Below are 26,244 nucleotides of genomic sequence, written 5' to 3'. Positions count from 1 at the left end.
ACAAGAAGCTCAATAGTGGAAACCCAAGCAGATCCGATATGGTCTAGTGGATAGGCAAGCTGGCTTTCACCCAGAAGGCCCGGGTTCAGTTCCCGGTATCGGAGGTCAGTTTTCTATATTCTTTATTAAGAAACGATACTAGGAACTCAATCGTTAAAACTCAAACAGATCCGATATGGTCAAGTGGCTAGGATATCTGGCTTTCACCCAGAAGGCCCGGGTTCAATTCCCGGTATCGGAGGTCAGTCTTCTAAAATCTTTATTATGAAACGATAGAAGAAGCTCAATAGTGAAAACTCAAGCAGATCCGATATGGTCTAGTGGCTAGGATATCGGGTTCAATTCCCGGTATCGGAGGTCAGTTTTCTAAATTTTTTTATTAAGAAACGATACAGGAACTCAATTGTTAAAACCCAAGCAGATCCTGTATGGTCTGGTGGCTAGGATATCTGGCTTCACTCAGAAGGCATTTGTTCAATTCCAGGTATCTGAGGTCAGTTTTCTAAAATCTTTATTATGAAACGATAGAAGAAGCTCAATGGTGAAAACTCAAGCAGATCCGATATGGTCTAGTGGCTAGGATATCTGGCTTTCACCCAGAAGGCCCGGGTTCAATTCCCGGTATCTGATGTCAGTTTTCTAAAATCTTTTTTATGAAACGATAGAAGAAGCTCAATGGTGAAAACTCAAGCAGATCCGGTATGGTCTAGTGGCTAGGATATCTGGCTTTCACCCAGAAGGCCCGGGTTCAATTCCCGGTATCGGAGGTCAGTCTTCTAAAATCTTTATTATGAAACGATAGAAGAAGCTCAATAGTGAAAACTCAAGCAGATCCGATATGGTCTAGTGGCTAGGATATCTGGCTTAACCCAGAAGGCCCGGGTTCGATTTCCGGTATCTGAGATCAGTTTTCTAAAATCTTCATTATGAAACGATACAAGAAGCTCAATAGTGGAAACCCAAGCAGATCCGATATGGTCTAGTGGATAGGCAAGCTGGCTTTCACCCAGAAGGCCCGGGTTCAGTTCCCGGTATCGGAGGTCAATTTTCTATATTCTTTATTAAGAAACGATACTAGGAACTCAATCGTTAAAACTCAAGCAGATCCGATATGGTCTAGTGGCTAGGATATCTGGTTCTCACCCAGAAGGACCGGGTTCAATTCCCGGTATCTGAGGTCAGTTTTCTAAAATCTTTATTATGAAACGATAAAAGAAGCTCAATGGTGAAAACTCAAGCAAATCCGATATGGTCTAGTGGCTAGGATATCTGGCTTTCACCCAGAAGGCCCGGGTTCAATTCCCGGTATCGGAGGTCAGTCTTCTAAAATCTTTATTATGAAACGATAGAAGAAGCTCAATAGTGAAAACTCAAGCAGATCCGATATTGTCTAGTGGCTAGGATATCGGGTTCAATTCCCGGTATCGGAGGTCAGTTTTCTAAATTTTTTTATTAAGAAACGATACAGGAACTCAATTGTTAAAACCCAAGCAGATCCTGTATGGTCTGGTGGCTAGGATATCTGGCTTCACCCAGAAGGCATTTGTTCAATTCCCGGTATCTGAGGTCAGTTTTCTAAAATCTTTATTATGAAACGATAGAAGAAGCTCAATGGTGAAAACTCAAGCAGATCCGATATGGTCTAGTGGCTAGGATATCTGGCTTTCACCCAGAAGGCCCGGGTTCAATTCCCGGTATCTGATGTCAGTTTTCTAAAATCTTTTTTATGAAACGATAGAAGAAGCTCAATGGTGAAAACCCGAGCAGATCCGATATGGTCTAGGGGCTAGGATATCTGGCTTAACCCAGAAGGCCCGGGTTCGATTTCCGGTATCTGAGGTCAGTTTTCTAAAATCTTTATTATGAAACGATACAAGAAGCTCAATAGTGGAAACCCAAGCAGATCCGATATGGTCTAGTGGATAGGCAAGCTGGCTTTCACCCAGAAGGCCCGGGTTCTGTTCCCGGTATCGGAGGTCAATTTTCTATATTCTTTATTAAGAAACGATACTAGGAACTCAATCGTTAAAACTCAAGCAGATCCGATATGGTCTAGTGGCTAGGATATCTGGCTCTCACCCAGAAGGACCGGGTTCAATTCCCGGTATCTGAGGTCAGTTTTCTAAAATCTTTATTATGAAAGGATAAAAGAAGCTCAATGGTGAAAACTCAAGCAAATCCGATATGGTCTAGTGGCTAGGATATCTGGCTTTCACCCAGAAGGCCTGGGTTCAATTCCCGAAATCGGAGGTCAATTTTCTAAATTTTTTTTATTAAGAAACGATACTAGGAGAGAATAGTAAGCCTCGATACCCGCGGGCAGCGCAGGGGGGATGAATTTTTTCCCCCATCCTCGACACCCGCGCAGGGTGGGTCAAATTTTTTTGGCCCCCCGGTATTTTTTGCCCCCTCCAATTCCGCCCCCGGAGGGGGTGGTACTTCTTGTTCCCCCTCACTGACTTTCACCGTCTCTTTATTTCGGTGACTTTCACCATCTCTTTATTTCGCCGTCTCTTTACCCCCGCTCCATTCCCGTCTCTCTCTTTACCCCCGCTCCTTTCCCGCCACTGTATTTTTTTTACGCCGCCTCTCTCTCACTTTCTCTTTCGCCCCGAGCTCCATACCGGCGAAAGCGCTGTCAATGCGGGGGATCTTTTACCATCTTTCTCTCTCTCTCTAGCGCGCAATTCCTCCTCTCTAGCTAGGTTCCCATGTACGAGCCTGCGCGCGATCTCTCGCCTTTGGTCAACTCCGTATAGTTTAATTCCTCATGTTTTAAACTTTCCCTCTCTAGTAAACTAAATCTATCTCTCTCCGTATTTCTCTCCCGAATTTTTACTTTTGCGCTATGTATGTTATCAAGCAAGAAACATTTAATATTTTTTACCATGTTTTTATTTATATATTTACACAAAGTATTTTTTCAACTAAAGTATTAATATTACGGATGCGTTCGTTAAAATGCAATTTATCAATATAATAATAGTTCAAACGATTCTCGTAAGGTATTTTATATATTACGATTAAAGGGCAAAAAGTAACTTGTTTTTTCACCATTGTAAGAGTCTTTTAGCTTCGTCTTTTCTTGATATGGAAGATATAGTCCTCGTTTTCCGAAGTAACGTATGATTCGATAGGCACATTGAGTGTTTGTTGCCCGAGAATGAACGGACAGTCGGGGTACAATTGTCTATGTTTATCGCGTACCGATTCCGAAGTTGTCCATACATGAAGAGTACCGTGGCAAAAGAAGCATCTGAAGGTACGGTCCGTCTGGACTAGCGTTTTTTGCCCGAAAATGAATGGACAGTCGGGGTGCAATTGTCTATGTTTATCGTGTACCGATTCCGAGGTTGTCCATACTTGAAGAGTACCGTGAGAAAAGAAACATCTGTAGGTATCTCTACGGTCTAAATAAAACCCGTCTCGCGCTAGTTCGGCGGTATCAACGTAAAGCGACGTCCACGATTGGAAAGTTTTTAAACGGGATTTTTCCGAATTCATGTCCTATTTAGCATATCGCGGTTCTTGGGGTCGGTGAAAATTTCTTTGACGTAGGTATCCAAAATTGCCTTTTGAATGACAGACTTTGGAATGCGAAACTCCATATAATCAGAGCGGGCGGTGGGTGGAACGTCGTGACCCTTGTCGTCATCGATCGGTACGTTGTTTGTTGGAAGTCCGCGGATGAAGGGACAACTAGGAAAATGCCGTTTGTGCTCTTCGTGCACAGAATCTCGAGATTTCCAACTGTTTTATATACCGTGACAAAAATAACACTCTACGGTATCGGTACCATACGTATATAAATAAAAAAATCCGTCTCTAGCTAAATCTCTGGGATTTGTATACGGGGCTTCCCAACGAGAGAAACTTTCACGTCTTTTCGCCTCGACGTTCATACTGGGTTATGAAGCCCAACGGCCTTTCCCGTTTGCTTATATAAAAACATATACACCCCCTAGCGGCTAAAGGAATTCATGTCCAGACCTGTTCGCCCACTCCTTCCTTCCCCCACAACAAAAACTAAACTTTAACTAGAACCCAACCAATAACCGGAACTCCATAAAAACAAAACTCTAACAAGACCTAGGGCCCCTCGACAAAACGAAACAAAAGAGGCCCCCGTAAAAATAATCCGTGTCTAGACTTGCATACTATAACTAAAATTCTTTAACTGTGTCAAGGTTACATCATCTCGGTTTTATTAGAAATGAGGCCCACTCCTTCCTTCCCAAACAGCAAAAACTAAACTAAACTTTAACTAGAACCCAACCTATAACCGGAACTCCATAAAAACTAAACTCTAACAAGACCTAGGGCCCTCGACAAAACGAAACAAAAGAGGCCCCCGTAAAAATAATCCGTGTCTAGACTTGCATACTATAACTAAAATTCTTTAACTGTGTCAAGGTTACATCATCTCGGTTTTATTAGAAATGAGGCCCACTCCTTCCTTCCCCCACAGCAAAAACTAAACTAAACTTTAACTAGAACCCAACCTATAACCGGAACTCCATAAAAACTAAACTCTAACAAGACCTAGGGCCCCTCGACAAAACGAAACAAAAGAGGCCCCTGTAAAAATAATCCGTGTCTAGACTTGCATACTATAACTAAAGCGTTTCAAGGTTACATCATCTCGGTTTTATTAGAAATGAGGCACAATCAATCCGAATAACGGATCCTTGCAATACGTGTTTAGACACGTTCGCTCTCCTAGCTAGAAAAAATAGGCCCTGTTTAAAACTGTAATATGTGTATGTTGAAAAAATAAAATCATTTTTAGGGGAAAAAGACATTTATTTATTTTTTACATATAAAATTCGTTAAGTGTATCAAGATTGCACGAAATATTAATTTCGGCTTTGTTAGAATATGCCCATAAGGCGTAAATTAAAGCCTTGTCAAAGGCGCAGGCCGTTCGGTGCTCACCGACTGGATGTGGGTACAAGCAACGTACGGGGAGAGAAGAAATGTCCGCGGTGGTGGCTTTCGGGCACTTGAAATCGTTTAGATCGTGCACCGTTCTGTTAAGGCGGTCCGATAGAAAGGCGACTTTGGAATCGCCCTTGGAGAAGATAAAATCGACCCCCTGAAGAGCAGCGGCGAGGCATTCGTCGATTTTGCTGTAAGAGGTTAGGCCAGCAGTCCAGTCCAGCTGGTGTAGATTACGCGAGACCCATTGGTTCTGGCGTTGTTTTGAAATCGCCACGTGAGATTTATTGTAGGGTGACGCGAATGTCCAGGAAACGGTTGAAGGCTTTGCCTCGATGGTCGTTATGGCCAGTTCTTTAACGATGAGGTCTATAGTGCCGTCACTACGAGTGCACCCGTTCAGGTATTCTAACTCAATAACGGCGGACTTCATAATAATAACTAGCGGCGAGTCTATGTATGACCGTGTAAAACCGAACAGAGGTTGAATATGAAACCTCAAACGACCGTTGGGCTTCTCTTATAGAGGCTGGAAACGATGAGGCCCGGACGTGGACTAATACCGAGTCGGGATTGGATACGAGAATTCCGAAGGGGGCGTGGTTCTCTTATAGAGGTTGGATATGATGACGTCATTCATCCACGGGTCCCTTTTAAATTTCTTGAAAAACAGGTTTGTGCTTCTTCTCCTCGTTCTGTGCATAATGTATACAACGCAGTATATACCGCAAGCGGAACTGTCGGGGGGCTGTAAAGCCCTCCTATTATAGTTTATTTTCGTAGAATTTTCTCTCATAAATGTTTTAATATCTTCTGTCAAGGGACCCAAGCCCAAGGAATCAAAATAATAACATTGTTTATTCCCATCTATATAGAGACAAATCCAATGACTACCGTTTCCTTTGTGATTATCTAGATTTATAACAAGGGACGCCGGATATCGAAGGATATATTTGGGTAGAACATCGCGTGGGTATACGCCCATGAAACCGCGGGAGTATCTCAAAACCCTTTTTATGGTTGAAGCGTTCATGGCGAATCTACAACGACTGTCCTATTATGATCTATGTGCATTAAACTTTGAAACTCTGAATAAACGATCAAGCTCAGCGTTTCGGGTACCGGTTCTTCGAATCCGAGTTCAAGTCGCAATTGTCCCTGTCGTATAGGGTTGTAATGATTTATATCTGACGCGGTACCATCTTGAGTCAAATCAAAACAGTAAAGCGTATAGCCTTTGGGATACTCCTTCATAGATATTTCGTTACCATCGTCTTTGTAATGAGTACCAGATCCGGTAAACAGAGAATAATATGATCTAGCGTAAAGACCCTTTTTGAAATTTGGTCGCAAAGGCTTAGCGAGTACTTGTTCCGAGCCGATAATCGGATTAATATAATTCACGTTAAAGTTGTTGAATTCGAAAGGGTTCCAACCCAATTTGCCGTTATACGAGTTATGAGTTACTAATCCCGCTGTTAATCTGTTTGGTAAAACCCCTAAATATACGTTATCTATAGTAGTTTTTTGAATATTTGCCGCAATGGTAAAAACTTTCACTTCTGTCCTAGTGAATGGATATTTTGCCGTGGCTTTAGTCCAAGCCGATTCTAAAGCTAGCATTACTCGAGGGGCTACTCGCACTTTACGAATATATAAACCTACTTCGAGTATTTCGTGCTTGTACCACACGCCACCGGGGGGAGGAGCTCCGAGCAAAACAAAACCCGGTTTATTTCGGGTCATCCTGACTCTAAGACTGACGCCATTGGGTATGAATTTTGAAACGTTAAACATATCAGCGTGTAGGGCTCCGTACATTTCAATCTCTTTCGAATCCTTTGCTAACTCTTTCCTGACAATATGCCCGGTTTTCAGTTACAGAAAGCATTTTCCCAGCCGTATCTTTATGCCATAAAGAAGAAGTTAAATGAGATTTTTTAGCGTCTCCGCCATAGTTTAGCAATGTTTCTAGGTAGGCTTTGAAGGCGTAGTTTCTTGTTGAAGATGAAATAGGCGTATCATTGGCGGTTACTTCTTCCGTATCCCAGAGTGAGTGTAAAAAATTGTTGACGGGCGCTACGTTATCGGCTTCAACAAGATCGGTACCATCCGTATGTACTATTTTAGCTCGAACATAAAGCATAGTTAGAGAGGCGTCAATATATTCTTCACCGTTTCCAGGTACGTAAAATTCAATCTGAGAGTCTCCATCCAAAACCGAAATAGGTCGATAGCAAACATATTTGGCCGATTCTACCGATGTTTGAATCGGGACAGATTCGAAAAAGTCCAGCTCAGATATTGTCGCTTGAAACATGTTTAGGAGAAAATATCGTGTCGTCTTGACCTGTAGGGTATACGACGGCGAAATGGCTTTATTTTCCTGGTAGCCGCTCGTTTTATACCTTTTTTACTTTGAGCCCGTTTTCGTTTCAAGGGTTTTTTACGTCTGCGACGTTTCCCCCCTCCCCCATGCTGTGTTCTAATATCATCTAAAGTTTCCGTTACTCTTTTCTTAGCAGCCTCTTTAATATCCTTGCCCGATACTACGTCACTGAAAATTTTGGTCCCTGTACTAACAGCTTTTCTGCCGAGAAATTTGGCACCGCTTGTAAGCAAAGGCCTAACAAACCTTACCAATCCGGAAAAAAAACTCCCAAATCCGTGACCTTTCAAATTAGGGTTATTTCCTATATAATACCCTCTGGACCCCGCTTGATTATTGTAATATCGCTTGTAGCAACATTCTCGCCTTTCTAAGACGTCGGGCTTTTGGTCTAGTGGCTAGGATATCTGGCTCTCACCCAGAAAGCCCGGGTTCAATTCCCGGTATCGGAGGTCAGTTTTCTAAAAACTTTATTAGTCAACGATACTATGAGCTCAATTGTGAGAAACCAAATATATCCGATACATATCGGTCTATTGGCTAGGATATCTGGCCTTCACCCAGAAGGCCCGGGTACAATTTCCGGTATCGGAGGTCAGTTTTCTAAAATCTTTATTATGAAACGATAGAAGAAACTCAATGGTGAAAACTCAAGCAGATCCGATATAGTCTAGTGGCCAGGATATCTGGCTTTCACCCAGAAGGCCCGGGTTCAATTCCCGGTATCTGAGGTCAGTTTTCTAAAATCTTTATTATGAAACGATAGAAGAAGCTCAATGGTGAAAACTCAAGCAGATCCGATATGGTCTAGTGGCTAGGATATCTGGCTCTCACCCAGAAAGCCCGGGTTCAATTCCCGGTATCGGAGGTCAGTTTTCTAAAAACTTTATTAGTCAACGATACTATGAGCTCAATTGTGAGAAACCAAATATATCCGATATGGTCTATTGGCTAGGATATCTGGCCTTCACCCAGAAGGCCCGGGTACAATTTCCGGTATCGGAGGTCAGTTTTCTAAAATCTTTATTATGAAACGATAGAAGAAACTCAATGGTGAAAACTCAAGCAGATCCGATATAGTCTAGTGGCCAGGATATCTGGCTTTCACCCAGAAGGCCCGGGTTCAATTCCCGGTATCTGAGGTCAGTTTTCTAAAATCTTTATTATGAAACGATAGAAGAAGCTCAATGGTGAAAACTCAAGCAGATCCGATATGGTCTAGTGGCTAGGATATCTGGCTCTCACCCAGAAGGCCCGGGTTCAATTCCCGGTATCGGAGGTCAGTTTTCTAAAAACTTTATTAGTCAACGATACTATGAGCTCAATTGTGAGAAACCAAATAGATCAAATATGGTCTATTGGCTAGGATATCTGGCCTTCACCCAGAAGGCCCGGGTACAATTTCCGGTATCGGAGGTCAGTTTTCTAAAATCTTTATTATGAAACGATAGAAGAAACTAAATGGTGAAAACTCAAGCAGATCCGATATAGTCTAGTGGCCAGGATATCTGGCTTTCACCCAGAAGGCCCGGGTTCAATTCCCGGTATCTGAGGTCAGTTTTCTAAAATCTTTATTATGAAACGATAGAAGAAGCTCAATGGTGAAAACTCAAGCAGGTCCGATATGGTCTAGTGGCTAGGATATCTGGCTTTCACCCAGAAGGCCCGGGTTCAATTCCCGGTATCGGAGGTCAGTTTTCTAAAATCTTTATTATGAAACGATAGAAGAAACTAAATGGTGAAAACTCAAGCAGATCCGATATGGTCTATTGTCTAGGATATCTGGCCTTCACCCAGAAGGCCCGGGTACAATTTCCGGTATCGGAGGTCAGTTTTCTAAAATCTTTATTATGAAACGATAGAAGAAACTCAATGGTGAAAACTCAAGCAGATCCGATATAGTCTAGTGGCCAGGATATCTGGCTTTCACCCAGAAGGCCCGGGTTCAATTCCCGGTATCTGAAGTCAGTTTTCTAAAATCTTTATTATGAAACGATAGAAGAAGCTCAATGGTGAAAACTCAAGCAGATCCGATATGGTCTAGTGGCAAGGATATCTGGCTCTCACCCAGAAAGCCCGGGTTCAATTCCCGGTATCGGAGGTCAGTTTTCTAAAAACTTTATTAGTCAACGATACTATGAGCTCAATTGTGAGAAACCAAATATATCCGATATGGTCTATTGGCTAGGATATCTGGCCTTCACCCAGAAGGCCCGGGTACAATTCCCGGTATCGGAGGTCAGTTTTCTAAAATCTTTATTATGAAACGATAGAAGTCACTCAATGGTGAAAACTCAAGCAGATCCGATATAGTCTAGTGGCCAGGATATCTGGCTTTCACCCAGAAGGCCCGGGTTCAATTCCCGGTATCTGAAGTCAGTTTTCTAAAATCTTTATTATGAAACGATAGAAGAAGCTCAATGGTGAAAACTCAAGCAGATCCGATATGGTCTAGTGGCAAGGATATCTGGCTCTCACCCAGAAAGCCCGGGTTCAATTCCCGGTATCGGAGGTCAGTTTTCTAAAAACTTTATTAGTCAACGATACTATGAGCTCAATTGTGAGAAACCAAATATATCCGATATGGTCTATTGGCTAGGATATCTGGCCTTCACCCAGAAGGCCCGGGTACAATTCCCGGTATCGGAGGTCAGTTTTCTAAAATCTTTATTATGAAACGATAGAAGAAACTCAATGGTGAAAACTCAAGCAGATCCGATATAGTCTAGTGGCCAGGATATCTGGCTTTCACCCAGAAAGCCCGGGTTCAATTCCCGGTATCTGAGGTCAGTTTTCTAAAATCTTTATTATGAAACGATTGAAGAAGCTCAATGGTGAAACTCAAGCAGATCCGATATGGTCTAGTGGCTAGGATATCTGGCTTTCACCCAGAAGGCCCGGGTTCAATTCCCGGTATCGGAGGTCAGTTTTCTAAAAACTTTATTAGTCAACGATACTATGAGCTCAATTGTGAGAAACCAAATAGATCCGATATGGTCTAGTGGCTAGGATATCTGGCTTTCACCCAGAAGGCCCGGGTTCAATTTCCGGTATTTGAGGTCAGTTTTCTAAAATCTTTATTATGAAAAGATACAAGAAGCTCAATAGTAGAAACCCAAGCAGATCCGATATGGTCTAGTGGATAGGCAAGCTGGCTTTCACCCAGAAGGCCCGGGTTCAGTTCCCGGTATCGGAGGTCAATTTTCTAAATTCTTTATTAAGAAACGATACTAGGAACTCAATTGTTAGAGCCCGAGTAGATCCTATATGGTCTAGTGGCTAGGATATCTGGCTCTCACCCAGAAGGCCCGGGTTCAATTCCCGGTATCGGAGGTCAGTTTTCTAAAAACTTTATTAGTCAACGATACTATGAGCTCAATTGTGAGAAACCAAATAGATCCGATATGGTCTATTGTCTAGGATATCTGGCCTTCACCCAGAAGGCCCGGGTACAATTTCCGGTATCGGAGGTCAGTTTTCTAAAATCTTTATTATGAAACGATAGAAGAAGCTCAATGGTGAAAACTCAAGCAGATCCGATATGGTCTAGTGGCTAGGATATCTGGCTCTCACCCAGAAAGCCCGGGTTCAATTCCCGGTATCGGAGGTCAGTTTTCTAAAAACTTTATTAGTCAACGATACTATGAGCTCAATTGTGAGAAACCAAATATATCCGATACATATCGGTCTATTGGCTAGGATATCTGGCCTTCACCCAGAAGGCCCGGGTACAATTTCCGGTATCGGAGGTCAGTTTTCTAAAATCTTTATTATGAAACGATAGAAGAAACTCAATGGTGAAAACTCAAGCAGATCCGATATAGTCTAGTGGCCAGGATATCTGGCTTTCACCCAGAAGGCCCGGGTTCAATTCCCGGTATCTGAGGTCAGTTTTCTAAAATCTTTATTATGAAACGATAGAAGAAGCTCAATGGTGAAAACTCAAGCAGATCCGATATGGTCTAGTGGCTAGGATATCTGGCTCTCACCCAGAAAGCCCGGGTTCAATTCCCGGTATCGGAGGTCAGTTTTCTAAAAACTTTATTAGTCAACGATACTATGAGCTCAATTGTGAGAAACCAAATATATCCGATATGGTCTATTGGCTAGGATATCTGGCCTTCACCCAGAAGGCCCGGGTACAATTTCCGGTATCGGAGGTCAGTTTTCTAAAATCTTTATTATGAAACGATAGAAGAAACTCAATGGTGAAAACTCAAGCAGATCCGATATAGTCTAGTGGCCAGGATATCTGGCTTTCACCCAGAAGGCCCGGGTTCAATTCCCGGTATCTGAGGTCAGTTTTCTAAAATCTTTATTATGAAACGATAGAAGAAGCTCAATGGTGAAAACTCAAGCAGATCCGATATGGTCTAGTGGCTAGGATATCTGGCTCTCACCCAGAAGGCCCGGGTTCAATTCCCGGTATCGGAGGTCAGTTTTCTAAAAACTTTATTAGTCAACGATACTATGAGCTCAATTGTGAGAAACCAAATAGATCAAATATGGTCTATTGGCTAGGATATCTGGCCTTCACCCAGAAGGCCCGGGTACAATTTCCGGTATCGGAGGTCAGTTTTCTAAAATCTTTATTATGAAACGATAGAAGAAACTAAATGGTGAAAACTCAAGCAGATCCGATATAGTCTAGTGGCCAGGATATCTGGCTTTCACCCAGAAGGCCCGGGTTCAATTCCCGGTATCTGAGGTCAGTTTTCTAAAATCTTTATTATGAAACGATAGAAGAAGCTCAATGGTGAAAACTCAAGCAGGTCCGATATGGTCTAGTGGCTAGGATATCTGGCTTTCACCCAGAAGGCCCGGGTTCAATTCCCGGTATCGGAGGTCAGTTTTCTAAAATCTTTATTATGAAACGATAGAAGAAACTAAATGGTGAAAACTCAAGCAGATCCGATATGGTCTATTGTCTAGGATATCTGGCCTTCACCCAGAAGGCCCGGGTACAATTTCCGGTATCGGAGGTCAGTTTTCTAAAATCTTTATTATGAAACGATAGAAGAAACTCAATGGTGAAAACTCAAGCAGATCCGATATAGTCTAGTGGCCAGGATATCTGGCTTTCACCCAGAAGGCCCGGGTTCAATTCCCGGTATCTGAAGTCAGTTTTCTAAAATCTTTATTATGAAACGATAGAAGAAGCTCAATGGTGAAAACTCAAGCAGATCCGATATGGTCTAGTGGCAAGGATATCTGGCTCTCACCCAGAAAGCCCGGGTTCAATTCCCGGTATCGGAGGTCAGTTTTCTAAAAACTTTATTAGTCAACGATACTATGAGCTCAATTGTGAGAAACCAAATATATCCGATATGGTCTATTGGCTAGGATATCTGGCCTTCACCCAGAAGGCCCGGGTACAATTCCCGGTATCGGAGGTCAGTTTTCTAAAATCTTTATTATGAAACGATAGAAGAAACTCAATGGTGAAAACTCAAGCAGATCCGATATAGTCTAGTGGCCAGGATATCTGGCTTTCACCCAGAAGGCCCGGGTTCAATTCCCGGTATCTGAAGTCAGTTTTCTAAAATCTTTATTATGAAACGATAGAAGAAGCTCAATGGTGAAAACTCAAGCAGATCCGATATGGTCTAGTGGCAAGGATATCTGGCTCTCACCCAGAAAGCCCGGGTTCAATTCCCGGTATCGGAGGTCAGTTTTCTAAAAACTTTATTAGTCAACGATACTATGAGCTCAATTGTGAGAAACCAAATATATCCGATATGGTCTATTGGCTAGGATATCTGGCCTTCACCCAGAAGGCCCGGGTACAATTCCCGGTATCGGAGGTCAGTTTTCTAAAATCTTTATTATGAAACGATAGAAGAAACTCAATGGTGAAAACTCAAGCAGATCCGATATAGTCTAGTGGCCAGGATATCTGGCTTTCACCCAGAAAGCCCGGGTTCAATTCCCGGTATCTGAGGTCAGTTTTCTAAAATCTTTATTATGAAACGATTGAAGAAGCTCAATGGTGAAACTCAAGCAGATCCGATATGGTCTAGTGGCTAGGATATCTGGCTTTCACCCAGAAGGCCCGGGTTCAATTCCCGGTATCGGAGGTCAGTTTTCTAAAAACTTTATTAGTCAACGATACTATGAGCTCAATTGTGAGAAACCAAATATATCCGATATGGTCTATTGGCTAGGATATCTGGCCTTCACCCAGAAGGCCCGGGTACAATTCCCGGTATCGGAGGTCAGTTTTCTAAAATCTTTATTATGAAACGATAGAAGAAACTCAATGGTGAAAACTCAAGCAGATCCGATATAGTCTAGTGGCCAGGATATCTGGCTTTCACCCAGAAAGCCCGGGTTCAATTCCCGGTATCTGAGGTCAGTTTTCTAAAATCTTTATTATGAAACGATTGAAGAAGCTCAATGGTGAAACTCAAGCAGATCCGATATGGTCTAGTGGCTAGGATATCTGGCTTTCACCCAGAAGGCCCGGGTTCAATTTCCGGTATCTGAGGTCAGTTTTCTAAAATCTTTATTATGAAAAGATACAAGAAGCTCAATAGTAGAAACCCAAGCAGATCCGATATGGTCTAGTGGATAGGCAAGCTGGCTTTCACCCAGAAGGCCCGGGTTCAGTTCCCGGTATCGGAGGTCAATTTTCTAAATTCTTTATTAAGAAACGATACTAGGAACTCAATTGTTAGAGCCCGAGTAGATCCTATATGGTCTAGTGGCTAGGATATCTGGCTCTCACCCAGAAGGCCCGGGTTCAATTCCCGGTATCGGAGGTCAGTTTTCTAAAAACTTTATTAGTCAACGATACTATGAGCTCAATTGTGAGAAACCAAATAGATCCGATATGGTCTATTGTCTAGGATATCTGGCCTTCACCCAGAAGGCCCGGGTACAATTTCCGGTATCGGAGGTCAGTTTTCTAAAATCTTTATTATGAAACGATAGAAGAAACTCAATGGTGAAAACTCAAGCAGATCCGATATAGTCTAGTGGCCAGGATATCTGGCTTTCACCCAGAAGACCCGGGTTCAATTCCCGGTATCTGAAGTCAGTTTTCTAAAATCTTTATTATGAAACGATAGAAGAAGCTCAATGGTAAAAACTCAAGCAGATCCGATATGGTCTAGTGGCAAGGATATCTGGCTCTCACCCAGAAAGCCCGGGTTCAATTCCCGGTATCGGAGGTCAGTTTTCTAAAAACTTTATTAGTCAACGATACTATGAGCTCAATTGTGAGAAACCAAATAGATCCGATATGGTCTATTGGCTAGGATATCTGGCCTTCACCCAGAAGGCCCGGGTACAATTTCCGGTATCGGAGGTCAGTTTTCTAAAATCTTTATTATGAAACGATAGAAGAAACTAAATGGTGAAAACTCAAGCAGATCCGATATAGTCTAGTGGCCAGGATATCTGGCTTTCACCCAGATGGCCCGGGTTCAATTCCCGGTATCTGAGGTCAGTTTTCTAAAATCTTTATTATGAAACGATAGAAGAAGCTCAATGGTAAAAACTCAAGCAGATCCGATATGGTCTAGTGGCTAGGATATCTGGCTTTCACCCAGAAGGCCCGGGTTCAATTCCCGGTATCGGAGGTCAGTTTTCTAAAATCTTTATTATGAAACGATAGAAGAAACTCAATGGTGAAAACTCAAGCAGATCCGATATAGTCTAGTGGCCAGGATATCTGGCTTTCACCCAGAAAGCCCGGGTTCAATTCCCGGTATCTGAGGTCAGTTTTCTAAAATCTTTATTATGAAACGATTGAAGAAGCTCAATGGTGAAACTCAAGCAGATCCGATATGGTCTAGTGGCTAGGATATCTGGCTTTCACCCAGAAGGCCCGGGTTCAATTTCCGGTATCTGAGGTCAGTTTTCTAAAATCTTTATTATGAAAAGATACAAGAAGCTCAATAGTAGAAACCCAAGCAGATCCGATATGGTCTAGTGGATAGGCAAGCTGGCTTTCACCCAGAAGGCCCGGGTTCAGTTCCCGGTATCGGAGGTCAATTTTCTAAATTCTTTATTAAGAAACGATACTAGGAACTCAATTGTTAGAGCCCGAGTAGATCCTATATGGTCTAGTGGCTAGGATATCTGGCTCTCACCCAGAAGGCCCGGGTTCAATTCCCGGTATCGGAGGTCAGTTTTCTAAAAACTTTATTAGTCAACGATACTATGAGCTCAATTGTGAGAAACCAAATAGATCCGATATGGTCTATTGTCTAGGATATCTGGCCTTCACCCAGAAGGCCCGGGTACAATTTCCGGTATCGGAGGTCAGTTTTCTAAAATCTTTATTATGAAACGATAGAAGAAACTCAATGGTGAAAACTCAAGCAGATCCGATATAGTCTAGTGGCCAGGATATCTGGCTTTCACCCAGAAGGCCCGGGTTCAATTCCCGGTATCTGAGGTCAGTTTTCTAAAATCTTTATTATGAAACGATAGAAGAAGCTCAATGGTGAAGACTCAAGCAGATCCGATATGGTCTAGTGGCTAGGATATCTGGCTCTCACCCAGAAGGCCCGGGTTCAATTCCCGGTATCGGAGGTCAGTTTTCTAAAAACTTTATTAGTCAACGATACTATGAGCTCAATTGTGAGAAACCAAATAGATCCGATATGGTCTATTGGCTAGGATATCTGGCCTTCACCCAGAAGGCCCGGGTACAATTTCCGGTATCGGAGGTCAGTTTTCTAAAATCTTTATTATGAAACGATAGAAGAAACTCAATGGTGAAAACTCAAGCAGATCCGATATAGTCTAGTGGCCAGGATATCTGGCTTTCACCCAGAAGGCCCGGGTTCAATTCCCGGTATCTGAGGTCAGTTTTCTAAAATCTTTATTATGAAACGATAGAAGAAGCTCAATGGTGAAGACTCAAGCAGATCCGATATGGTCTAGTGGCTAGGATATCTGGCTCTCACCCAGAAGGCCCGGGTTCAATTCCCGGTATCGGAGGTCAGTTTTCTAAAAACTTTATTAGTCAACGATACTATGAGCTCAATTGTGAGAAACCAAATAGATCCGATATGGTCTATTGGCTAGGATATCTGGCCTTCACCCAGAAGGCCCGGGTACAATTTCCGGTATCGGAGGTCAGTTTTCTAAAATCTTTATTATGAAACGATAGAAGAAACTAAATGGTGAAAACTCAAGCAGATCCGATATAGTCTAGTGGCCAGGATATCTGGCTTTCACCCAGATGGCCCGGGTTCAATTCCCGGTATCTGAGGTCAGTTTTCTAAAATCTTTATTATGAAACGATAGAAGAAGCTCAATGGTAAAAACTCAAGCAGATCCGATATGGTCTAGTGGCTAGGATATCTGGCTTTCACCCAGAAGGCCCGGGTTCAATTCCCGGTATCGGAGGTCAGTTTTCTAAAAACTTTATTAGTCAACGATACTATGAGCTCAATTGTGAGAAACCAAATAGATCCGATATGGTCTAGTGGCTAGGACATCTGGCTTTCACCCAGAAGGCCCGGGTTCAATTCCCGGTATCTGAGGTCAGTTTTCTAAAATCTTTATTATCAAACGATACAAGAAGCTCAATAGTAGAAACCCAAGCAGATCCGATATAGTCTAGTGGATAGGCAAGCTGGATTTCACCCAGAAGGCCCGGGTTCAGTTCCCGGTATCGGAGGTCAATTTTCTAAAATCTTTATTATGAAACGATACAAGAAGCTCTATAGTAGAAACCCAAGCAGATCCGATATAGTCTAGTGGATAGGCAAGCTGGATTTCACCCAGAAGGCCCGGGTTCAGTTCCCGGTATCGGAGGTCAGTTTTCTAAAATCTTTATTATGAAACGATAGAAGAAACTCAATGGTGAAAACTCAAGCAGATCCGATATAGTCTAGTGGCCAGGATATCTGGCTTTCACCCAGAAGGAACGGGTTCAATTCCCGGTATCTGAGGTCAGTTTTCTAAAATCTTTATTATGAAACGATTGAAGAAGCTCAATGGTGAAACTCAAGCAGATCCGATGTGGTCTAGTGGCTAGGATATCTGGCTTTCACCTAGAAGGCCCGGGTTCAATTCCCGGTATCTGAGGTCAGTTTTCTAAAATCTTTATTATGAAACGATACAAGAAGCTCAATAGTAGAAACCCAAGCAGATCCGATATGGTCTAGTGGATAGGCAAGCTGGCTTTCACCAAGAAGGCCCGGGTTCAGTTCCCGGTATCGGAGGTTAATTTTCTAAATTCTTTATTAAGAAACGATACTAGGAACTCAATTGTTAGAGCCCGAGTAGGTACTATATGGTCTAGTGGCTAGGATATCTGGCTCTCACCCAGAAGGCCCGGGTTCAATTCCCGGCATCGGAGGTAAGTTTTCTAAAAACTTTATTAGTCAACGATACTATGAGCTCAATTGTGAGAAACCAAATATATCCGATATGGTCTATTGGCTAGGATATCTGGCCTTCACCCAGAAGGCCCGGGTACAATTTCCGGTATCGGAGGTCAGTTTTCTAAAATCTTTATTATGAAACGATAGAAGAAACTCAATGGTGAAAACTCAAGCAGATCCGATATAGTCTAGTGGCCAGGATATCTGGCTTTCACCCAGAAGGCCCGGGTTCAATTCCCGGTATCTGAGGTCAGTTTTCTAAAATCTTTATTATGAAACGATAGAAGAAGCTCAATGGTGAAGACTCAAGCAGATCCGATATGGTCTAGTGGCTAGGATATCTGGCTCTCACCCAGAAGGCCCGGGTTCAATTCCCGGTATCGGAGGTCAGTTTTCTAAAAACTTTATTAGTCAACGATACTATGAGCTCAATTGTGAGAAACCAAATAGATCCGATATGGTCTATTGGCTAGGATATCTGGCCTTCACCCAGAAGGCCCGGGTACAATTTCCGGTATCGGAGGTCAGTTTTCTAAAATCTTTATTATGAAACGATAGAAGAAACTCAATGGTGAAAACTCAAGCAGATCCGATATAGTCTAGTGGCCAGGATATCTGGCTTTCACCCAGAAGGCCCGGGTTCAATTCCCGGTATCTGAGGTCAGTTTTCTAAAATCTTTATTATGAAACGATAGAAGAAGCTCAATGGTGAAGACTCAAGCAGATCCGATATGGTCTAGTGGCTAGGATATCTGGCTCTCACCCAGAAGGCCCGGGTTCAATTCCCGGTATCGGAGGTCAGTTTTCTAAAAACTTTATTAGTCAACGATACTATGAGCTCAATTGTGAGAAACCAAATAGATCTGATATTGTCTATTGGCTAGAATATCTGGCCTTCACCCAGAAGGCCCGGGTACAATTTCCGGTATCGGAGGTCAGTTTTCTAAAATCTTTATTATGAAACGATTGAAGAAGCTCAATGGTGAGACTCAAGCAGATCCGATATGGTCTAGTGGCTAGGATATCTGGCTTTCACCCAGAAGGCCCGGGTTCAATTCCCGGTATCTGAGGTCAGTTTTCTAAAATCTTTATTATGAAACGATACAAGAAGCTCAATAGTAGAAACCCAAGCAGATCCGATATGGTCTAGTGGATAAGCAAGCTGGCTTTCACCCAGAAGGCCCGGGTTCAGTTCCCGGTATCGGAGGTCAATTTTCTAAATTCTTTATTAAGAAACGATACTAGGAACTCAATTGTTAGAGCCCGAGTAGGTCCTATATTGTCTAGTGGCTAGGATATCTGGCTCTCACCAAGAAGGCCCGGGTTCAATTCCCGGTATCGGAGGTCAGTTTTCTAAAAACTTTATTAGTCAACGATACTATGAGCTCAATTGTGAGAAACCAAATAGATCCGATATGGTCTATTGGCTAGGATATCTGGCTCTCACCCAGAAGGCCCGGGTTCAATTCCCGGTATCGGAGGTCAGTTTTCTAAAAACTTTATTAGTCAACGATACTATGAGCTCAATTGTGAGAAACCAAATAGATCCGATATAGTCTAGTGGCCAGGATATCTGGCTTTCACCCAGAAGGCCCGGGTTCAATTCCCGGTATCTGAAGTCAGTTTTCTAAAATCTTTATTATGAAACGATAGAAGAAGCTCAATGGTGAAAACTCAAGCAGATCCGATATGGTCTAGTGGCAAGGATATCTGGCTCTCACCCAGAAAGCCCGGGTTCAATTCCCGGTATCGGAGGTCAGTTTTCTAAAAACTTTATTAGTCAACGATACTATGAGCTCAATTGTGAGAAACCAAATATATCCGATATGGTCTATTGGCTAGGATATCTGGCCTTCACCCAGAAGGCCCGGGTACAATTCCCGGTATCGGAGGTCAGTTTTCTAAAATCTTTATTATGAAACGATAGAAGAAACTCAATGGTGAAAACTCAAGCAGATCCGATATAGTCTAGTGGCCAGGATATCTGGCTTTCACCCAGAAAGCCCGGGTTCAATTCCCGGTATCTGAGGTCAGTTTTCTAAAATCTTTATTATGAAACGATTGAAGAAGCTCAATGGTGAAACTCAAGCAGATCCGATATGGTCTAGTGGCTAGGATATCTGGCTTTCACCCAGAAGGCCCGGGTTCAATTCCCGGTATCGGAGGTCAGTTTTCTAAAAACTTTATTAGTCAACGATACTATGAGCTCAATTGTGAGAAACCAAATAGATCCGATATGGTCTAGTGGCTAGGATATCTGGCTTTCACCCAGAAGGCCCGGGTTCAATTTCCGGTATCTGAGGTCAGTTTTCTAAAATCTTTATTATGAAAAGATACAAGAAGCTCAATAGTAGAAACCCAAGCAGATCCGATATGGTCTAGTGGATAGGCAAGCTGGCTTTCACCCAGAAGGCCCGGGTTCAGTTCCCGGTATCGGAGGTCAATTTTCTAAATTCTTTATTAAGAAACGATACTAGGAACTCAATTGTTAGAGCCCGAGTAGATCCTATATGGTCTAGTGGCTAGGATATCTGGCTCTCACCCAGAAGGCCCGGGTTCAATTCCCGGTATCGGAGGTCAGTTTTCTAAAAACTTTATTAGTCAACGATACTATGAGCTCAATTGTGAGAAACCAAATAGATCCGATATGGTCTATTGTCTAGGATATCTGGCCTTCACCCAGAAGGCCCGGGTACAATTTCCGGTATCGGAGGTCAGTTTTCTAAAATCTTTATTATGAAACGATAGAAGAAACTCAATGGTGAAAACTCAAGCAGATCCGATATAGTCTAGTGGCCAGGATATCTGGCTTTCACCCAGAAGACCCGGGTTCAATTCCCGGTATCTGAAGTCAGTTTTCTAAAATCTTTATTATGAAACGATAGAAGAAGCTCAATGGTAAAAACTCAAGCAGATCCGATATGGTCTAGTGGCAAGGATATCTGGCTCTCACCCAGAAAGCCCGGGTTCAATTCCCGGTATCGGAGGTCAGTTTTCTAAAAACTTTATTAGTCAACGATACTATGAGCTCAATTGTGAGAAACCAAATAGATCCGATATGGTCTATTGGCTAGGATATCTGGCCTTCACCCAGAAGGCCCGGGTACAATTTCCGGTATCGGAGGTCAGTTTTCTAAAATCTTTATTATGAAACGATAGAAGAAACTAAATGGTGAAAACTCAAGCAGATCCGATATAGTCTAGTGGCCAGGATATCTGGCTTTCACCCAGATGGCCCGGGTTCAATTCCCGGTATCTGAGGTCAGTTTTCTAAAATCTTTATTATGAAACGATAGAAGAAGCTCAATGGTAAAAACTCAAGCAGATCCGATATGGTCTAGTGGCTAGGATATCTGGCTTTCACCCAGAAGGCCCGGGTTCAATTCCCGGTATCGGAGGTCAGTTTTCTAAAAACTTTATTAGTCAACGATACTATGAGCTCAATTGTGAGAAACCAAATAGATCCGATATGGTCTAGTGGCTAGGACATCTGGCTTTCACCCAGAAGGCCCGGGTTCAATTCCCGGTATCTGAGGTCAGTTTTCTAAAATCTTTATTATCAAACGATACAAGAAGCTCAATAGTAGAAACCCAAGCAGATCCGATATAGTCTAGTGGATAGGCAAGCTGGATTTCACCCAGAAGGCCCGGGTTCAGTTCCCGGTATCGGAGGTCAATTTTCTAAAATCTTTATTATGAAACGATACAAGAAGCTCTATAGTAGAAACCCAAGCAGATCCGATATAGTCTAGTGGATAGGCAAGCTGGATTTCACCCAGAAGGCCCGGGTTCAGTTCCCGGTATCGGAGGTCAGTTTTCTAAAATCTTTATTATGAAACGATAGAAGAAACTCAATGGTGAAAACTCAAGCAGATCCGATATAGTCTAGTGGCCAGGATATCTGGCTTTCACCCAGAAGGAACGGGTTCAATTCCCGGTATCTGAGGTCAGTTTTCTAAAATCTTTATTATGAAACGATTGAAGAAGCTCAATGGTGAAACTCAAGCAGATCCGATGTGGTCTAGTGGCTAGGATATCTGGCTTTCACCTAGAAGGCCCGGGTTCAATTCCCGGTATCTGAGGTCAGTTTTCTAAAATCTTTATTATGAAACGATACAAGAAGCTCAATAGTAGAAACCCAAGCAGATCCGATATGGTCTAGTGGATAGGCAAGCTGGCTTTCACCAAGAAGGCCCGGGTTCAGTTCCCGGTATCGGAGGTTAATTTTCTAAATTCTTTATTAAGAAACGATACTAGGAACTCAATTGTTAGAGCCCGAGTAGGTACTATATGGTCTAGTGGCTAGGATATCTGGCTCTCACCCAGAAGGCCCGGGTTCAATTCCCGGCATCGGAGGTAAGTTTTCTAAAAACTTTATTAGTCAACGATACTATGAGCTCAATTGTGAGAAACCAAATATATCCGATATGGTCTATTGGCTAGGATATCTGGCCTTCACCCAGAAGGCCCGGGTACAATTTCCGGTATCGGAGGTCAGTTTTCTAAAATCTTTATTATGAAACGATAGAAGAAACTCAATGGTGAAAACTCAAGCAGATCCGATATAGTCTAGTGGCCAGGATATCTGGCTTTCACCCAGAAGGCCCGGGTTCAATTCCCGGTATCTGAGGTCAGTTTTCTAAAATCTTTATTATGAAACGATAGAAGAAGCTCAATGGTGAAGACTCAAGCAGATCCGATATGGTCTAGTGGCTAGGATATATGGCTCTCACCCAGAAGGCCCGGGTTCAATTCCCGGTATCGGAGGTCAGTTTTCTAAAAACTTTATTAGTCAACGATACTATGAGCTCAATTGTGAGAAACCAAATAGATCCGATATGGTCTATTGGCTAGGATATCTGGCCTTCACCCAGAAGGCCCGGGTACAATTTCCGGTATCGGAGGTCAGTTTTCTAAAATCTTTATTATGAAACGATAGAAGAAACACAATGGTGAAAACTCAAGCAGATCCGATATAGTCTAGTGGCCAGGATATCTGGCTTTCACCCAGAAGGCCCGGGTTCAATTCCCGGTATCTGAGGTCAGTTTTCTAAAATCTTTATTATGAAACGATAGAAGAAGCTCAATGGTGAAGACTCAAGCAGATCCGATATGGTCTAGTGGCTAGGATATCTGGCTCTCACCCAGAAGGCCCGGGTTCAATTCCCGGTATCGGAGGTCAGTTTTCTAAAAACTTAATTAGTCAACGATACTATGAGCTCAATTGTGAGAAACCAAATAGATCTGATATTGTCTATTGGCTAGAATATCTGGCCTTCACCCAGAAGGCCCGGGTACAATTTCCGGTATCGGAGGTCAGTTTTCTAAAATCTTTATTATGAAACGATTGAAGAAGCTCAATGGTGAGACTCAAGCAGATCCGATATGGTCTAGTGGCTAGGATATCTGGCTTTCACCCAGAAGGCCCGGGTTCAATTCCCGGTATCTGAGGTCAGTTTTCTAAAATCTTTATTATGAAACGATACAAGAAGCTCAATAGTAGAAACCCAAGCAGATCCGATATGGTCTAGTGGATAAGCAAGCTGGCTTTCACCCAGAAGGCCCGGGTTCAGTTCCCGGTATCGGAGGTCAATTTTCTAAATTCTTTATTAAGAAACGATACTAGGAACTCAATTGTTAGAGCCCGAGTAGGTCCTATATTGTCTAGTGGCTAGGATATCTGGCTCTCACCAAGAAGGCCCGGGTTCAATTCCCGGTATCGGAGGTCAGTTTTCTAAAAACTTTATTAGTCAACGATACTATGAGCTCAATTGTGAGAAACCAAATAGATCCGATATGGTCTATTGTCTAGGATATCTGGCCTTCACCCAGAAGGCCCGGGTACAATTTCCGGTATCGGAGGTCAGTTTTCTAAAATCTTTATTATGAAACGATAGAAGAAACTCAATGGTGAAAACTCAAGCAGATCCGATATAGTCTAGTGGCCAGGATATCTGGCTTTCACCCAGAAGGCCCGGGTTCAATTCCCGGTATCTGAGGTCAGTTTTCTAAAATCTTTATTATGAAACGATAGAAGAAGCTCAATGGTGAAAACTCAAGCAGATCCGATATGGTCTAGTGGCTAGGATATCTGGCTCTCACCCAGAAAGCCCGGGTTCAATTCCCGGTATCGGAGGTCAGTTTTCTAAAAACTTTATTAGTCAACGATACTATGAGCTCAATTGTGAGAAACCAAATATATCCGATATGGTCTATTGGCTAGGATATCTGGCCTTCACCCAGAAGGCCCGGGTACAATTTCCGGTATCGGAGGTCAGTTTTCTAAAATCTTTATTATGAAACGATAGAAGAAACTCAATGGTGAAAACTCAAGCAGATCCGATATAGTCTAGTGGCCAGGATATCTGGCTTTCACCCAGAAGGCCCGGGTTCAATTCCCGGTATCTGAGGTCAGTTTTCTAAAATCTTTATTATGAAACGATAGAAGAAGCTCAATGGTGAAAACTCAAGCAGATCCGATATGGTCTAGTGGCTAGGGTATCTGGCTCTCACCCAGAAGGCCCGGGTTCAATTCCCGGTATCTGAGGTCAGTTTTCTAAAATCTTTATTATGAAACGATAGAAGAAACTCAATGGTGAAAACTCAAGCAGATCCGATATAGTCTAGTGGCCAGGATATCTGGCTTTCACCCAGAAGGCCCGGGTTCAATTCCCGGTATCTGAGGTCAGTTTTCTAAAATCTTTATTATGAAACGATAGAAGAAGCTCAATGGTGAAAACTCAAGCAGATCCGATATGGTCTAGTGGCTAGGGTATCTGGCTCTCACCCAGAAGGCCCGGGTTCAATTCCCGGTATCGGAGGTCAGTTTTCTAAAAACTTTATTAGTCAACGATACTATGAGCTCAATTGTGAGAAACCAAATAGATCCGATATGGTCTATTGGCTAGGATATCTGGCCTTCACCCAGAAGGCCCGGGTACAATTTCCGGTATCGGAGGTCAGTTTTCTAAAATCTTTATTATGAAACGATAGAAGAAACTCAATGGTGAAAACTCAAGCAGATCCGATATAGTCTAGTGGCCAGGATATCTGGCTTCCACCCAGAAGGCCCGGGTTCAATTCCCGGTATCTGAGGTCAGTTTTCTAAAATCTTTATTATGAAACGATACAAGAAGCTCAATAGTAGAAACCCAAGCAGATCCGATATGGTCTAGTGGATAGGCAAGCTGGCTTTCACCCAGAAGGCCCGGGTTCAGTTCCCGGTATCGGAGGTCAATTTTCTAAATTCTTTATTAAGAAACGATACTAGGAACTCAATTGTTAGAGCCCGAGTAGGTCCTATATGGTCTAGTGGCTAGGATATCTGGCTCTCACCCAGAAGGCCCGGGTTCAATTCCCGGTATCGGAGGTCAGTTTTCTAAAAACTTTATTAGTCAACGATACTATGAGCTCAATTGTGAGAAACCAAATAGATCCGATATGGTCTATTGTCTAGGATATCTGGCCTTCACCCAGAAGGCCCGGGTACAATTTCCGGTATCTGAGGTCAGTTTTCTAAAATCTTTATTATGAAACGATAGAAGAAACTCAATGGTGAAAACTCAAGCAGATCCGATATAGTCTAGTGGCCAGGATATCTGGCTTTCACCCAGAAGGCCCGGGTTCAATTCCCGGTATCTGAGGTCAGTTTTCTAAAATCTTTATTATGAAACGATAGACGAAGCTCAATGGTGAAAACTCAAGCAGATCCGATATGGTCTAGTGGCTAGGATATCTGGCTCTCACCCAGAAGGCCCGGGTTCAATTCCCGGTATCGGAGGTCAGTTTTCTAAAATCTTTATTATGAAACGATAGACGAAACTAAATGGTGAAAACTCAAGCAGATCCGATATAGTCTAGTGGCCAGGATATCTGGCTTTCACCCAGAAGGCCCGGGTTCAATTCCCGGTATCTGAGGTCAGTTTTCTAAAATCTTTATTATGAAACGATAGAAGAAGCTCAATGGTGAAAACTCAAGCAGATCCGATATGGCCTAGTGGCTAGGATATCTGGCCTTCACCCAGAAATCCCGGATTCAATTCCCGTTATCTGAGGTCAGTTTTCTAAAATCTTTATTATGAAACGATATAAGAAGCTCAATGGTGAAAACCCAAGCAGATCCGATATGGTGTAGTGGCTAGGATATCTGGCTTTCACCAAGAAGGCCCGGGTTCAATTCCCGGTATCGGAGGTGAGTTTTCTAATTTTTTTTATTAAGAAACGATACTAGGAACTCAATTGTTAAAACCCAAGCAGATCCGATATGATCTAGTGGCTAGGATATCTGGCTCTCACCCAAAAGGCACTTGTTCAATTCCCGGTATCTGAGGTCAGTTTTCTAAAATCTTTATTATGAAACGATATAAGAAGCTCAATGGTGAAAACTCAAGCAGATCCGATATGGTCCAGTGGATAGGCAAGCTGGCTTTCACCCAGAAGGCCCGGGTTCAGTTCCCGGTATCGGAGGTCAATTTTCTAAATTCTTTATTAAGAAACGATACTAGGAACTCTATCGTTAAAACTCAAGCAGATCCGATATGATCTAGTGGCTAGGATATCTTTCTTTCACCC

At 42.7% G+C, this 26,244-nt stretch overlaps 1 protein-coding gene and 49 non-coding genes across 50 annotated transcripts in view; 49 read left to right on the top strand and 1 right to left on the bottom strand.

Moving 5' to 3' along the window:
• The first annotated feature begins 169 nt into the window (after positions 1–169).
• On the top strand, positions 170–241 carry TRNAE-UUC (transfer RNA glutamic acid (anticodon UUC)). Its single transcript has one exon. It is a non-coding gene; the product is annotated as a tRNA-Glu (tRNA).
• Positions 242–695: 454 nt separating this feature from the next.
• On the top strand, positions 696–767 carry TRNAE-UUC (transfer RNA glutamic acid (anticodon UUC)). The gene has a single exon. It is a non-coding gene; the product is annotated as a tRNA-Glu (tRNA).
• A 475-nt stretch (positions 768–1,242) lies between these two features.
• Positions 1,243–1,314, top strand: TRNAE-UUC (transfer RNA glutamic acid (anticodon UUC)). Its single transcript has one exon. It is a non-coding gene; the product is annotated as a tRNA-Glu (tRNA).
• Positions 1,315–5,967: 4,653 nt separating this feature from the next.
• Positions 5,968–26,244, bottom strand: part of LOC149622783 (uncharacterized protein F54H12.2-like) — a 32,662-nt gene continuing 12,385 nt past the window's right edge. Inside the window, exons 3-7 of the mRNA XM_089853515.1 lie at positions 7,574–7,631; positions 7,347–7,528; positions 6,852–7,248; positions 6,629–6,793; positions 5,968–6,421 (exon numbers count right to left, since the gene is read on the bottom strand). Coding sequence (XP_089709641.1) covers positions 5,968–6,421; positions 6,629–6,793; positions 6,852–7,248; positions 7,347–7,528; positions 7,574–7,631 — 1,256 coding nt within the window. The remainder of the gene's footprint in view (positions 6,422–6,628; positions 6,794–6,851; positions 7,249–7,346; positions 7,529–7,573; positions 7,632–26,244) is intronic.
• On the top strand, positions 8,124–8,195 carry TRNAE-CUC (transfer RNA glutamic acid (anticodon CUC)). Its single transcript has one exon. It is a non-coding gene; the product is annotated as a tRNA-Glu (tRNA).
• TRNAE-CUC (transfer RNA glutamic acid (anticodon CUC)) lies at positions 8,535–8,606 on the top strand. The gene has a single exon. It is a non-coding gene; the product is annotated as a tRNA-Glu (tRNA).
• TRNAE-UUC (transfer RNA glutamic acid (anticodon UUC)) lies at positions 8,946–9,017 on the top strand. The gene has a single exon. It is a non-coding gene; the product is annotated as a tRNA-Glu (tRNA).
• TRNAE-UUC (transfer RNA glutamic acid (anticodon UUC)) lies at positions 9,220–9,291 on the top strand. The gene has a single exon. It is a non-coding gene; the product is annotated as a tRNA-Glu (tRNA).
• On the top strand, positions 9,357–9,428 carry TRNAE-CUC (transfer RNA glutamic acid (anticodon CUC)). The gene has a single exon. It is a non-coding gene; the product is annotated as a tRNA-Glu (tRNA).
• On the top strand, positions 9,631–9,702 carry TRNAE-UUC (transfer RNA glutamic acid (anticodon UUC)). The gene has a single exon. It is a non-coding gene; the product is annotated as a tRNA-Glu (tRNA).
• On the top strand, positions 9,768–9,839 carry TRNAE-CUC (transfer RNA glutamic acid (anticodon CUC)). The gene has a single exon. It is a non-coding gene; the product is annotated as a tRNA-Glu (tRNA).
• TRNAE-UUC (transfer RNA glutamic acid (anticodon UUC)) lies at positions 10,178–10,249 on the top strand. The gene has a single exon. It is a non-coding gene; the product is annotated as a tRNA-Glu (tRNA).
• On the top strand, positions 10,589–10,660 carry TRNAE-CUC (transfer RNA glutamic acid (anticodon CUC)). The gene has a single exon. It is a non-coding gene; the product is annotated as a tRNA-Glu (tRNA).
• On the top strand, positions 10,863–10,934 carry TRNAE-CUC (transfer RNA glutamic acid (anticodon CUC)). Its single transcript has one exon. It is a non-coding gene; the product is annotated as a tRNA-Glu (tRNA).
• Positions 11,279–11,350, top strand: TRNAE-CUC (transfer RNA glutamic acid (anticodon CUC)). Its single transcript has one exon. It is a non-coding gene; the product is annotated as a tRNA-Glu (tRNA).
• On the top strand, positions 11,690–11,761 carry TRNAE-CUC (transfer RNA glutamic acid (anticodon CUC)). Its single transcript has one exon. It is a non-coding gene; the product is annotated as a tRNA-Glu (tRNA).
• Positions 12,101–12,172, top strand: TRNAE-UUC (transfer RNA glutamic acid (anticodon UUC)). The gene has a single exon. It is a non-coding gene; the product is annotated as a tRNA-Glu (tRNA).
• Positions 12,375–12,446, top strand: TRNAE-UUC (transfer RNA glutamic acid (anticodon UUC)). Its single transcript has one exon. It is a non-coding gene; the product is annotated as a tRNA-Glu (tRNA).
• TRNAE-CUC (transfer RNA glutamic acid (anticodon CUC)) lies at positions 12,512–12,583 on the top strand. The gene has a single exon. It is a non-coding gene; the product is annotated as a tRNA-Glu (tRNA).
• On the top strand, positions 12,786–12,857 carry TRNAE-UUC (transfer RNA glutamic acid (anticodon UUC)). Its single transcript has one exon. It is a non-coding gene; the product is annotated as a tRNA-Glu (tRNA).
• On the top strand, positions 12,923–12,994 carry TRNAE-CUC (transfer RNA glutamic acid (anticodon CUC)). Its single transcript has one exon. It is a non-coding gene; the product is annotated as a tRNA-Glu (tRNA).
• Positions 13,333–13,404, top strand: TRNAE-UUC (transfer RNA glutamic acid (anticodon UUC)). Its single transcript has one exon. It is a non-coding gene; the product is annotated as a tRNA-Glu (tRNA).
• On the top strand, positions 14,017–14,088 carry TRNAE-CUC (transfer RNA glutamic acid (anticodon CUC)). Its single transcript has one exon. It is a non-coding gene; the product is annotated as a tRNA-Glu (tRNA).
• TRNAE-CUC (transfer RNA glutamic acid (anticodon CUC)) lies at positions 14,428–14,499 on the top strand. Its single transcript has one exon. It is a non-coding gene; the product is annotated as a tRNA-Glu (tRNA).
• On the top strand, positions 14,839–14,910 carry TRNAE-UUC (transfer RNA glutamic acid (anticodon UUC)). The gene has a single exon. It is a non-coding gene; the product is annotated as a tRNA-Glu (tRNA).
• On the top strand, positions 15,386–15,457 carry TRNAE-CUC (transfer RNA glutamic acid (anticodon CUC)). Its single transcript has one exon. It is a non-coding gene; the product is annotated as a tRNA-Glu (tRNA).
• Positions 15,797–15,868, top strand: TRNAE-CUC (transfer RNA glutamic acid (anticodon CUC)). The gene has a single exon. It is a non-coding gene; the product is annotated as a tRNA-Glu (tRNA).
• Positions 16,208–16,279, top strand: TRNAE-CUC (transfer RNA glutamic acid (anticodon CUC)). The gene has a single exon. It is a non-coding gene; the product is annotated as a tRNA-Glu (tRNA).
• Positions 16,619–16,690, top strand: TRNAE-UUC (transfer RNA glutamic acid (anticodon UUC)). Its single transcript has one exon. It is a non-coding gene; the product is annotated as a tRNA-Glu (tRNA).
• On the top strand, positions 16,756–16,827 carry TRNAE-UUC (transfer RNA glutamic acid (anticodon UUC)). The gene has a single exon. It is a non-coding gene; the product is annotated as a tRNA-Glu (tRNA).
• On the top strand, positions 17,988–18,059 carry TRNAE-CUC (transfer RNA glutamic acid (anticodon CUC)). The gene has a single exon. It is a non-coding gene; the product is annotated as a tRNA-Glu (tRNA).
• Positions 18,399–18,470, top strand: TRNAE-CUC (transfer RNA glutamic acid (anticodon CUC)). Its single transcript has one exon. It is a non-coding gene; the product is annotated as a tRNA-Glu (tRNA).
• On the top strand, positions 18,672–18,743 carry TRNAE-UUC (transfer RNA glutamic acid (anticodon UUC)). Its single transcript has one exon. It is a non-coding gene; the product is annotated as a tRNA-Glu (tRNA).
• TRNAE-CUC (transfer RNA glutamic acid (anticodon CUC)) lies at positions 19,083–19,154 on the top strand. Its single transcript has one exon. It is a non-coding gene; the product is annotated as a tRNA-Glu (tRNA).
• On the top strand, positions 19,220–19,291 carry TRNAE-UUC (transfer RNA glutamic acid (anticodon UUC)). Its single transcript has one exon. It is a non-coding gene; the product is annotated as a tRNA-Glu (tRNA).
• TRNAE-CUC (transfer RNA glutamic acid (anticodon CUC)) lies at positions 19,357–19,428 on the top strand. The gene has a single exon. It is a non-coding gene; the product is annotated as a tRNA-Glu (tRNA).
• TRNAE-UUC (transfer RNA glutamic acid (anticodon UUC)) lies at positions 19,767–19,838 on the top strand. Its single transcript has one exon. It is a non-coding gene; the product is annotated as a tRNA-Glu (tRNA).
• On the top strand, positions 20,178–20,249 carry TRNAE-CUC (transfer RNA glutamic acid (anticodon CUC)). Its single transcript has one exon. It is a non-coding gene; the product is annotated as a tRNA-Glu (tRNA).
• Positions 20,589–20,660, top strand: TRNAE-CUC (transfer RNA glutamic acid (anticodon CUC)). The gene has a single exon. It is a non-coding gene; the product is annotated as a tRNA-Glu (tRNA).
• TRNAE-UUC (transfer RNA glutamic acid (anticodon UUC)) lies at positions 21,000–21,071 on the top strand. Its single transcript has one exon. It is a non-coding gene; the product is annotated as a tRNA-Glu (tRNA).
• TRNAE-UUC (transfer RNA glutamic acid (anticodon UUC)) lies at positions 21,137–21,208 on the top strand. The gene has a single exon. It is a non-coding gene; the product is annotated as a tRNA-Glu (tRNA).
• Positions 22,369–22,440, top strand: TRNAE-CUC (transfer RNA glutamic acid (anticodon CUC)). The gene has a single exon. It is a non-coding gene; the product is annotated as a tRNA-Glu (tRNA).
• On the top strand, positions 22,780–22,851 carry TRNAE-CUC (transfer RNA glutamic acid (anticodon CUC)). The gene has a single exon. It is a non-coding gene; the product is annotated as a tRNA-Glu (tRNA).
• Positions 23,053–23,124, top strand: TRNAE-UUC (transfer RNA glutamic acid (anticodon UUC)). Its single transcript has one exon. It is a non-coding gene; the product is annotated as a tRNA-Glu (tRNA).
• On the top strand, positions 23,738–23,809 carry TRNAE-CUC (transfer RNA glutamic acid (anticodon CUC)). Its single transcript has one exon. It is a non-coding gene; the product is annotated as a tRNA-Glu (tRNA).
• On the top strand, positions 24,149–24,220 carry TRNAE-CUC (transfer RNA glutamic acid (anticodon CUC)). The gene has a single exon. It is a non-coding gene; the product is annotated as a tRNA-Glu (tRNA).
• Positions 24,423–24,494, top strand: TRNAE-CUC (transfer RNA glutamic acid (anticodon CUC)). The gene has a single exon. It is a non-coding gene; the product is annotated as a tRNA-Glu (tRNA).
• Positions 24,697–24,768, top strand: TRNAG-UCC (transfer RNA glycine (anticodon UCC)). Its single transcript has one exon. It is a non-coding gene; the product is annotated as a tRNA-Gly (tRNA).
• TRNAE-CUC (transfer RNA glutamic acid (anticodon CUC)) lies at positions 24,971–25,042 on the top strand. Its single transcript has one exon. It is a non-coding gene; the product is annotated as a tRNA-Glu (tRNA).
• On the top strand, positions 25,382–25,453 carry TRNAE-CUC (transfer RNA glutamic acid (anticodon CUC)). Its single transcript has one exon. It is a non-coding gene; the product is annotated as a tRNA-Glu (tRNA).

This window comes from Phalangium opilio, unplaced genomic scaffold (genome assembly GCF_054372755.1).
Source record: "Phalangium opilio isolate 3A_F unplaced genomic scaffold, DU_Popi_V2 ptg000118l_1, whole genome shotgun sequence".
Taxonomy (NCBI): domain Eukaryota; kingdom Metazoa; phylum Arthropoda; class Arachnida; order Opiliones; family Phalangiidae; genus Phalangium; species Phalangium opilio.
The sequence above is the reverse complement of the archived record's forward strand: the minus strand, read 5'-3'. Positions and strand labels throughout refer to the sequence as shown.